The 10,957-nt window shown below is 41.1% G+C and overlaps 2 protein-coding genes across 2 annotated transcripts; both read left to right on the forward strand.

Annotated features, from left to right (window-relative positions):
* LOC132711293 (vomeronasal type-2 receptor 26-like) lies at window positions 1–7,153 on the forward strand. The gene is made up of 4 exons (XM_087894426.1): window positions 1–291; window positions 3,123–3,350; window positions 4,288–4,414; window positions 5,070–7,153. The coding sequence occupies exons 1-4, from the start codon at window positions 1–3 to the stop codon at window positions 5,978–5,980; spliced, it is 1,557 nt and encodes a 518-aa protein (XP_087750552.1). The 3' UTR covers window positions 5,981–7,153.
* On the forward strand, window positions 1,584–2,446 carry LOC148113719 (vomeronasal type-2 receptor 26-like). Its single transcript, XM_087891552.1, has one exon. It carries the CDS (start codon window positions 1,643–1,645, stop codon window positions 2,444–2,446), a length of 804 nt encoding a protein of 267 aa, XP_087747678.1. The 5' UTR covers window positions 1,584–1,642.
* Window positions 7,154–10,957: the final 3,804 nt, after the last annotated feature.

Genomic DNA, 10,957 nt, shown 5'->3' on the forward strand with positions numbered 1-10,957 from the left:
ATGCTGACCAAATTCTACCAGAATGTGTTGGCTTTGGCATTTGCTGTAAATACAATCAACAAATCTCCAACAATTTTACCAAATATCACACTGGGCTTCCACATCTACGACACCTACTATGATCAGAGGATGACCTATTACAATCTTCTCAATTTGCTCTTTAAATTGCACGCTTTCCTTCCTAATTATGAATGTGGACCCCCTAAAAACCTGATTGCTGTAATTGGAGGACTTGGCTCCGATACTTCTTTTCACATGGCAGATATTTTAGGACGCTACAAGATTCCACAGGTGAGCACTATGCATAGCTGCAAGGAATAGCTTTGGCTACTTTTATTAATTTTTTTTTTTTGAAAAACATTTTTTTATTTCTTTAAAAAATAAACATAAAAATACCTCTTTCAAGAGCGAAGTCTTGACTCGGTCATGAATAGGTACAATCGCTTAAGACTCTTTAACAACTCTTTCCCGAATTTCCTCAATGACATCTTTTAACATAAAAATCAAATCACAATTTTTTTAACAAATATTCTAACATCTTAATCTAAGTATTTACCTTATTATTTTATCACCACAACTCTTAATTTCCAAATAAACACAACTCTGTTTTTATTTCTATTTATAAATCAAATTTCTATCTATCCTCCTTCATCCCCAGACCCATTTCATCAAGTCTTTAAATCTTAAACTCTATTAATTTACATCTAATTTTCGGGCTACTTTTATTAATCTTATATTCATCACACAAGTGATTTTGAAATAGAAAAGAGAAGCTAGAAAATTAAAGAAAATAAGCTTAGAGAATTTAACAAATAAGGACTCCTGGGACAATCAGTGAGGTTCCAAATCCTTCTTTCTTTCTTTTTTTAAAAATTATTTTTATTCAACATTTACATCTTTAAAATCTTAGTTACACTTTTACAGCTTTCCAATACCGGCATCTTTAGTACTATCTATTTTATCCTTCGGCCAATTATATATATATATATCCATTTTGTTTGTTACATACTTATTCATATAATCACTACATAATATACATACCTGCTACACATTAAATATTATATTTTCATTATAATATCTTCTCTTAACAATCACTATACATTGATTTTAAATTTCTTTTCCAGCCGATTATACCAACTATTCCACGTTTCGTAATAAATCATTTCCTCTCTGTCTTTGAGTTCCATCGTTAACTTATCTGATTCTGCTCATTCTAGCACCATTTTTATAATCATCATGTTTGATGGAGCCTGCTGTTGTTTCCAAATTTGGGCAAATGAAATTCTGGCAGTGGTGGATTATGTGGAGGATGAGGTATTGAATATCTTTACTCATTTTTTCTCTTATAATCCCCAAAAAGAAATAGTTCTGGTTTCATTCAAATTGGTCATATTTCTGTTAAATAAGTAAAAGGGAAAGGTTTCGTTTTAGTAAAGAGGAAAGATAGGAATTTCCTTTCTGCAGGCATGATTGAATGATTGATTGATTGAATGATTGAATAATTGATGGAATGATTGAATGATTGATTGATTGAATGATCGATTGAAGACACCATGCCTTTCTGCACTTTGTCTTTAAGATCACATATGGATCATTTGCTCCTGAAGACATTGTAAAATCTAGGGATCCTTCTTTTTATCGTATGGTCCCAAACGATGAAAACCAGTACATGGGAATTATCCATCTGCTTCTACACTTTGGCTGGACATGGGTGGGCCTTTTCACAGGAGATGATGACAGTGGGAAATATTTCTTGCAAAGCATGGAAGCGCTGTTTTCCAAGTATCGAATCTGTTCAGCCTTCATTCAGGTGTTCCCACGCCAAGGCCGTGTCTTGTCCAGTGACGATATGGGTACATTTGGAAATCTCCACATATCTGATATGGATCAGAGGGCCACAGCATTTATCATCTATGGAGATACCATGAATCTTATGTGGTTAATTAACTATAATACTCTTCTAGTTTCTGACAACACATATTTAGGGAAGGTGTGGATCATGACAGCCCAGATGGAATTTGCAGTAACGGGCGTGACGAGACGGATGGATTTTCAAATGTTCCAAGGTGCCATATCCTTCGCCATTCATTCCAAGCAACCTCGGGAATTTCAGATGTATCTTCAGAAGAAAAACCCATACCAGCCTGAAGGTGATGGTTTTGCCCAGTTGTTCTGGGAACAGGTTTTTGAATGTTCATTTCCAAATGCTGGAGAAACATTGGAGCCAGATGAACTATGTACTGGGAAGGAGAACCTGGAGAAACCTCCTCGGTCTGTTTTTGAAGTGAAGATGAGTGGCCACAGCTACAGTGTCTACAATGCTGTCTATGCAGTAGCCCATGCTCTCCACGCATTGCACTCATCAAAGAGCAAACGCAGAGCAAGAATGGGGGAGCAAAGATTCAAGTTTGAGGATATGCAATCTTGGCAGGTAGTGTCCCCCTAACAGAATGACAAAGATGGAAGGGACCTTGGAGGTCTTCTAGTCCCATCCCCTGCTCAGGCAGGGAACCCTATAGAATTTCATACACATGGTTGTAGATAGATAGATAGATAGATAGATAGATAGATAGATAGATAGATAGATAGATAGATTCCTCCTAACTTCAATGAAACCCCTGTGAGATTTATTGTCCTGAGAAACAGTACATGCCTTCTTAAGGTCATAGCAGCCCATGTCAGCAGAAAACAATCATCTGCTAACATTTCTCTAAAATAATGGAATACAATTTTCAAAATCTTTCACCTTTATAACCCATTTGTCATTCTGCTACTGGAAATCAGGAATTGGGTGGAGACTCATAATTTAGTCAAAAGAGAGGATTGTCTACGTGGACAGAAGGGATTCATTCCCAAGATCTAAAGAAAACATTGAAGCCAAGTGTGGGCTATAACCTGTTACACAGCTCATCTATTGTCCTTCCTTCCTTCCTTCCTTCCTTCCTTCCTTCCTTCCTTCCTTCCTTCCTGCCTTCCTTCCTTCCTTCCCAAGATCTTCCTAACTGATGCAGAAAATAATCCCCTAGGTTAATTTATATGAAAGTTAATTGCTTCCAACATGTCACAGGTTGAGATTATACTATTGATTTTATTATCCCTCTACTCTTTTCCCTTCCTCCCAGTTACATGCATTTCTTCAAGCGATGTCATTTAACAATTCAGCTGGAGAGAACCTGAATTTCAATGAAAGAAGAGAAATTGTTGCTGGATTTGATATAATGCACATGATTTTATTCCCAAACAACTCCTTTCGTAAAGCCAAAATTGGGTGGTTAGAACCAGTGGCTTTTGAAGAAGAACAATTCTTTATAGATGATGAAATTATTGAGTGGCCTAGGACCTTTAACCAGGTATGCATTCTTGGATTTCCTTGATAGATTTTCCTTCAGATAGAATAGAATAGAATAGAATAGAATAGAATAGAATAGAATAGAATAGAATAGAATAGAATAGAATAGAATAGAATAGAATAGTTCTTTATTGGCCAAGTGTGATTGAACACACAAAGAATTTGTCTTTGGTGCATATGCTCTCCGTGTATCATCTCCTTCCTCCATTTCCTTCAGTAAGATAAGCCATCTGTGGTTACACATTTCCACTAATTTAACAATTGTCCATGCCAAAAGATGTTGCAGTGAGGTCTAGGACAACTCACTATGGTTGACTCGCTGCAGTCAACTTGCCCTGGCTGTCTACCCTGGTCAACTAGCCAAAGACAACTCATTGCAGGCCAACTCAGCATGGAAAAACTTGCTATGGCCATCTTGCCACAGGACAATTCAATATGGGATAATTCAAGAGAGGAAGAAGTGAATTGCAGCTGATCTTCTCTTGCTTTAGGTTTGAACCTTCTCAAGTTAGAAGTCCTCAAGTCTGGGTTGAGCTGCAAGTCTACTTGTCCCTCTCTTCAGTTATCCCATGTTGAATTTTCCTAAGGTCAAATTGTCCCATGGTAAAATGACCAGGACAAGTTCACCCACGGTGAGTTGGTCAAAGTGAGTTGTCCCATTCTGGTTGCAGTGCTAGTATACATTCAGTATTGTTGCTGCTTTATTAAGTATTACTATTGTTACTACAGAGGTGGTACTCATCAGGTTCTGACCAGTTCTTGAGAACCGATAGCGGAAATTTTCAGTAGTTCGGAGAAGTGGTAAATACCACCTCTGATTGCATATTCATGCATGTTGGTCATTTATCTGTTTTCCGATTTTCAGGATCCCCCCAAAATAGCTAAATGTTCTTAGCTTCCTTACAACCTGGACTTTTTTATTTTATTGTTGTGAACAGGTATGTCCTATTTCTGTGTGCAGTGACTCATGCCCACCAGGGTTTCAGAAACAAAAGAAGGAAGGAAAGAAATTTTGTTGCTATGACTGTTTTCCATGTCCAGAAGGAAAGATCTCCAACAAAACAGGTAGGTGATATAGCACCCTCAATTCTTCACTCATCCTTAGGATTATGTAAAGTGGTGCCAATCCATATCTGAGGATTGCCTTAATTCAGATTCAGGAAGCAACCCAAATTGAGCTGGTGTCAAGAGTTTTGAGATAGGCAAGATTAAGAAACATAAACTCTTGAGCCTTCTTGTTGTCGTTAAAGTATTATAGCCCAGTCTTGAAAGTCTATCAGATATTCTACCCAGTACTACTTAAGTATAATTTATTTATTTATTTATTTATTTATTTATTTATTGGTTCGATTTATATGCCGCCCTTCTCCGGAGACTCTGGGCGGCATACTTTTGTATATACCTGCTATATATATATATGTATGTATATATATATATATATATATATATATATATATATATATATATATATATATATATGGGTTCTCATAATACCATCAATTGCCTTTTTTGTAACACTTATTGGGATTCTAATATCATTTCGAGAGCCAGTCTGGTATTCCATCATAGGTAGTGGCTTGTATTTGAAAACAAAGACATGCAACTTTGATGGCTCCTCTATGTTGTTCAAGTGAGCTGTCTTGATTTGGCTTCCAATCCTGTCAAGCTCTAATAGATATGCTTATTTTTCTTAATTTTTTTCTTGCAATTTTCTTTTAAGACATGGACGAATGTATGCAGTGCCGAGATGATCAATATCCAAGCCAGAGTAACGACAGCTGCTTCCCCAAGATCATAACATTTCTTTCCTATGAAGAACCACTAGGCATGAGTTTAGTCTCAATAGTCCTTTGTTTCTCACTGGTCACAGTCTTCGTGTTTATTACTTTTATTAAGCACAGTGATACTGCCATAGTCAAAGCCAATAACCGAGAACTCACTTACACTCTCCTTTCCTCCCTCCTCCTCTGCTTCCTCTGTTCTTTCTTCTTCCTTGGCCACCCCCACAAAGTCACTTGCCTCGTTCGCCATGTTGCTTTTGGGATTATCTTTACTGTGGCGGTATCTTGTGTGTTGGCCAAAACCATCACTGTGGTTCTTGCTTTCATGGCCACCAAACCAGGATCCAATGTGAGGAGGTGGATGGGAAAAAGGCTGGCCAACACCATTGTCCTTTTCTGTTCTCTCATTCAAGCTGGCATTTGTACTGTATGGCTTGCCACTGCTCCTCCATACCCCAAGTTGGACATGAAATCCCTGCCGAGCGAGATAGTAGCAGAATGCAATGAAGGCTCTACCTTCATGTTTTACTTTGTCTTGGGCTACATGGGACTTCTGTCCATCATCAGCTTCATCGTGGCTTTCCTGGCCAGAAATCTGCCAGATGCTTTTAATGAAGCCAAGTTCATTACTTTCAGCATGATCATGTTTTGCAGTGTTTGGATGACTTTTATCCCAACTTATTTGAGCACCAAAGGTAAATACATGGTAGCTGTGGAGATCTTCTCCATTTTGGCCTCAGGGGCTGCATTGCTGGCCTGTATCTTTTCTCCAAAAGTTTATATTATCCTGCTGAGACCTGGGCTGAACAATAAGGAGGGATTAATAAGGACAAAGAATAAACCCATGTAATTGCATCCCATTTCATAATGTCATTGACATCAAATAACTCAGTTTCACAACAAGTACCATATTTTTCAGAGTATAAAACACACTTTTGTTCCTCCTAAAAGAGTTTGAAAATTTGGGTGCATCTTATTCATCTATGAAGCCAAAAATGCAAGGCACAGAGGCAGTGATGGTCTGTGGCAATCCCTGCATCCAGGAACAGCTGATTTTGGGGTATTCCAGGAGGCCGATCCACCCACCAATCAGCTGCTCATGGTGAATCAAACTGCAATAATGTGCTGAAGCTGACCTGGCTGTTTGCTATTTGCTGCAAGGACGTGTCAGAGTTTGTAGCAGCAATCACATCCAGAAAGCACACACAAGTAACTCATTCATCAGGATTCAATAACTTCTTTTTATATATAATATAACACATGAAGTAAATATACAATACGAGAAGCAGGTTTTCCAACGTGGTAGTAAATACAAGCAAAACACAAGCAGAGGAGAGGAGTTTCAGTTTTAGTTTCAGAGCTCAGCACATCAGGCAGCTTTAATACAGAACAGCTGAGCTAAGCCAAGACCAGGCTCCTTGCTATCTCCTTGTTGTTCACACAGCAAATACTGTTTCAATTTCCAAACAGCCCTCAATTCTCTCACACACTGACAGGACGCTAGCCAGATGAATACCGATGGATGATGGTAGGCAGAGGCAGAATTTTTTTTTTCTTATTTTCCTCCCCAAAACTAAGGTGCATCTTATACTCCAGAGTGTCTTATACTCAGAAAAATATTTTATATCTGCTAATCTTTTGTTAGTTGACGTCACCCAACAAATATATGAAAAAATAAACATAATAAAGTACTTTTGTTTCATTGTAACTTTCAACAAAAAAAAACTTTCTAATGCAAGATTCTTCGTAAAATTATTCATTGGTAAATCCTACTGAACCCATAGACTGGGATAACACAGAGAATTAAACTGTTGGATAGGAACTCCAAATTGCATTTTCTTTACACTTGAACTAACCAGTGGAATGTTTATTTGAACCCTTATTTGTTTGTACTGGTGAAAAGCAAATTTGGACAGAAATTATACTCACGTGTAAACAAATTCATTTGTTGAAAAGATGGATGATTTTAATGGTATATTGCTACTTATTAGAATTAAAGTATTTGATCTTTTGACCTTTACAAGGAACTCACAATGTAGTCTCTGATGGAATATTTTTAAGAAATATTTTTCATTGTTAAGATTGCTTTTAAATCTCTCACGATGATCGTTCAAAAAAAAATATATGATTAACTTTCAAAACTTCCACATGAATTTTTAATATTTTTGAACATGTATTTATATTTCTGCCCTAGTGAGATGACTAACTGAGATTTGGTTTCTTAGGATCTGGAACAATATATTACATGAGATCTTATTGATCTCATGTGCTGCTTTTATTTGGCAAAATTTAAATTGCTTTGGTTATATCTTTCATTGTAACCTAAGTTGATTTACATATTGTCGATAGTTTTCCCATATTTTATTTCTAAAGAAGAGATTATACAGAAAAGTTACAGTAGACAAACATAGCTTTCTCATGGTCAAGTACCATATTTTTCAGACTATAGGATACATCAGAGTATAAGACGCACCAAGATTTTGAAGAGGAAAACAAGAAAAAAATGTTTTTGTTTCCGTGCACCCCGTTTTTGCCCTCCCCGGCCCCCAGGAACACTCTGCAGGCCTCCCAAACCCTCTGCGCATCCTGTTTTTGCAAAAAATGGACCCATTTTTGACCTCCCAAACCCCCCATGAGTCACATTTGTACCCTCCCCAGCCCCCAGGAGCACTTTGCACAGGGGTGAAATGCAAAATTTGTTACTACTAGTTCTGTGGGCATGGCTTGGTGGGGAGGGGTGGTATTGTGACTGGGTGGGCGTGGCCAACTTTTTTAAAAAAAACTTTTCAAAGCATTTTTTCTAATGCTTTGAAAAGCCTCTGCTGATCAGGAAACTCATCTGGGATCATCAGAGAGGCTTTTTTAAAAATATCTCTCTGCTGATCAGGAAAGTCATCTGGGATCGTCAGAAAGGTTTTTTTTAAAAAATATCTCTCTGCCGATCAGCAACTCAGCTGGGATTGTCAGAGACTTTTCACAGCATTTTTTTTACCACCTTTTTAGCCAAGAGGTTGCAGAAAAAAATGCTTTGAAAAGCCTCTGATTGTCCCAGCTGAGCCGCGCGATCATCAGAGGCTTTTTTTAAAACTTTTAAAAGCAATTTTTTTTTCATCAGAAGAGGTTGTAGAAAAAAATGCTTTTAAAAGTTTTTTTTTTTTTTAAAAAAAATGATCCTGTGGCTCAGCTGGACATGATGGGGGGGGCAGGGGTTTTTGCTACCGGTTCTCCAAACCACCCGCTGCCATCGCTACCGGATTGGGTGATCCGGTCTGAACCGGGAGCATTTCACCCCTGCTCTGCATGCCTCCCAAACCTTCTGCGCATCCCGTTTTTGCAAAAAATGGGCCTGTTTTTGGCGAAAATGGGATGCACGGGGTGGGGTTTCAGGAGGCCAAAATGGTTGTATTTGGTGTATAAAATGCACCAACATTTCCACCTTCTTTTAGGGGGAGAAAAAGTGTGTCTTATACTCGAAAAGTATGGTATATGTTATTGAAAGGAGCACTTGTATACATTTCGGTGTGTGTATTTTTTATTTTTATTTTTTATTTTATTTTAAATTTATATACCGCCCTTCTCCCTGAGGACTCAGGGCGGTGTACAGCCAGAATTAAAAACATAAAATACAAATATTAAAAAACAATTAAAATATATATAAATTTGGCCCAAAATTAAAAATACAAACCAATTAAAACATTTAAAATTTCTTCTTAAGCCAGCCCGGCTTGCTGGAAAAAGTGGGTTTTAAGGGCATGGCGGAAGGCACTAAGGTCTTGGATTCTCCTTATCTCTGGGGGCAACTGATTCCAGAGGGTAGGTGCCTCCACAGAAAAGGCCCTCCCCCTGGGGGTCACCAGCCTACATTGATTGGCTGATGGCACCCTAAGGAGGCCCTCTCTGTGGGAGCGCACAGGACGATGGAAAGTCGTCGGTAGCAGCAGGCGGTCTCGAAGATAGCTAGGCCCGATGCCATGGAGCGCTTTAAAGGTGATAACCAACACCTTGAAGCACACCCGGAAGACCACTGGGAGCCAGTGCAGCTCGGCAGGAGCGGTGTTACATGGGAGCGCCATGCTGCTCCCATCACTACCCGCGCTGCTGCATTCTGGACCAGTTAGAGCCTCCGGGTGGTCTTCAAGGGGAGCCCCATGTAGAGAGCGTTGCAGTAGTCAAGGCGAGAGGTGACGAGGGCATGAGTGACTGTGCACAGGGAATCCTGATCAAGAAAGGGCTGCAACTGGCGAATCAGGCGAACCTGACAAAAGGTCCCCCTGGTTACAGCTGTCAGATGTTTCTCCAAGGACAGCTGCATATCCAGGAGGACTCCCAGATTGAGAGCCCTTTCTGTGGGGGCCAAAGACTCGCCCCCAATAGTCAGTGATGGAGTCAACTGACTATATCAGGATGCCGGGAGCCACAGCCACTCAGTCTTGGAAGGGTTGAGCTTGAGCCTGTTCCTCCCCATCCAGATCCGCACAGCCTCCAGGCACTGGGACATCACTTCAAGGGCATCATTGGGGTGGCCTGGGGTGGAGATGTACAGCTGGGTGTCATCAGCGTACTGGTGGTATCTCACCCCGAAGCCATGGATGATCTCACCCAGCGGCTTTACATAAATGTTGAACAGAAGGGGCGAGAGGACCGATCCCTGTGGCACTCCACAGATGAGAGGCCTCGAGGTCGACCTCTGCCCCCCTGCCAACACAAACTGCGACCGGTTGGAGAGAAAGGAGGAGAACCACTGCAACACGGTGCCTCCCACCCCCAACCCTTCCAGCCGGTGCAGCATGATACCATGGTCGATGGTATCAAAAACCGCTGAGAGATCTAACAGGACCAGAACAGAGGAGCAACCCCTGTCCCGAGCCCTCCAGAGATCATCAACCAACGCGACCAATGCTGTTTCTGTGCTGTGCCCAGACCTGAAACCTGACTGGAATGGATCTAGATAAGATGTTTCCTCCAGGAATTGTGGGAACTGTCACGCGACCACACTCTCCACAACCTTCGCCATGAAGCCAAGTTTGGAGACAGGATGGTAGTTGGCCAATATTGCCGGATCCAGGGACGGCTACCTTAGGAGAGGCCTCACCACCGCCTCTTTCAAGGCAGCGGGGAAGTGGCCCTCACTCAGCGAAGTGTTGATAACACCCTGGAGCCAGCCTCGTGTAACCTCCCGGGAAGCCAGTACCAACCAGGAGGGACACGGGTCCAGTAAACATGTGGCCGCACTAAGTCTCCCCAAAATCATGTCCACATCATCGGGAGTCACAGTGTCAAACTCCTCCCAGATAACATTCTCAAGACTATTCCTCGTCACTCTGCCTTGATCTACCCAGTCAGAGTCCAAATCCCCACGGATCTGAGCGATTTTGTCATACAGGTATTGTCCAAAATCCTCCGCCCTGCCTTCCAAGGGATCCTCCCGCACTCCCGGATGGAGCAGGGAGGGGGTCACCCTAAACAGGGCAGCCGGACAATTCCCTGATGATGCAATAGAGACGGAAAAGTAATTAAACTTTGCCGTCTTTATCGCCACTAGGTAGGTCTTAATATGCGACCTTACCAGTGTTCGATCAGATTCAGCGAGACTGGCCCTCCAACCGCTCTCTAGGCATCTTTTCCGGCACTTCATTTCCCTCAGCTCCTCGGTGAACCAAGGAGCCACACGGGATCGGCACCGGGTCAGAGGCCGCAAAGGCACGACTCGGTCCAAGGCCCCACCAGCCGCCCGATCCCAAGTGGCTACCAGGTCCTCGGCCGAGTCATGTGCTAGAACCTCAGGAAATGGCTCAAGCTCCATCTGGAACCTCTCAGGATCCATCAG

Source organism: Pantherophis guttatus, chromosome 4 (assembly GCF_059756535.1).
Source record: "Pantherophis guttatus breed Tessera chromosome 4, ASM5975653v1, whole genome shotgun sequence".
Taxonomy (NCBI): Eukaryota; Metazoa; Chordata; class Lepidosauria; order Squamata; family Colubridae; genus Pantherophis; species Pantherophis guttatus.

Excerpts from the sequence above, each read along its gene's own strand:
- LOC132711293 (XM_087894426.1), top strand. The coding sequence starts at position 1 with ATGCTGACCAAATTCTACCAGAATGTGTTGGCTTTGGCATTTGCTGTA. Across the intron at positions 292-3,122 it reads GACGCTACAAGATTCCACAG|TTACATGCATTTCTTCAAGC; the intron begins GTGAGCACTATG and ends CCTTCCTCCCAG. Across the intron at positions 3,351-4,287 it reads GGCCTAGGACCTTTAACCAG|GTATGTCCTATTTCTGTGTG; the intron begins GTATGCATTCTT and ends TGTTGTGAACAG.
- LOC148113719 (XM_087891552.1), top strand. The coding sequence starts at position 1,643 with ATGGTCCCAAACGATGAAAACCAGTACATGGGAATTATCCATCTGCTT.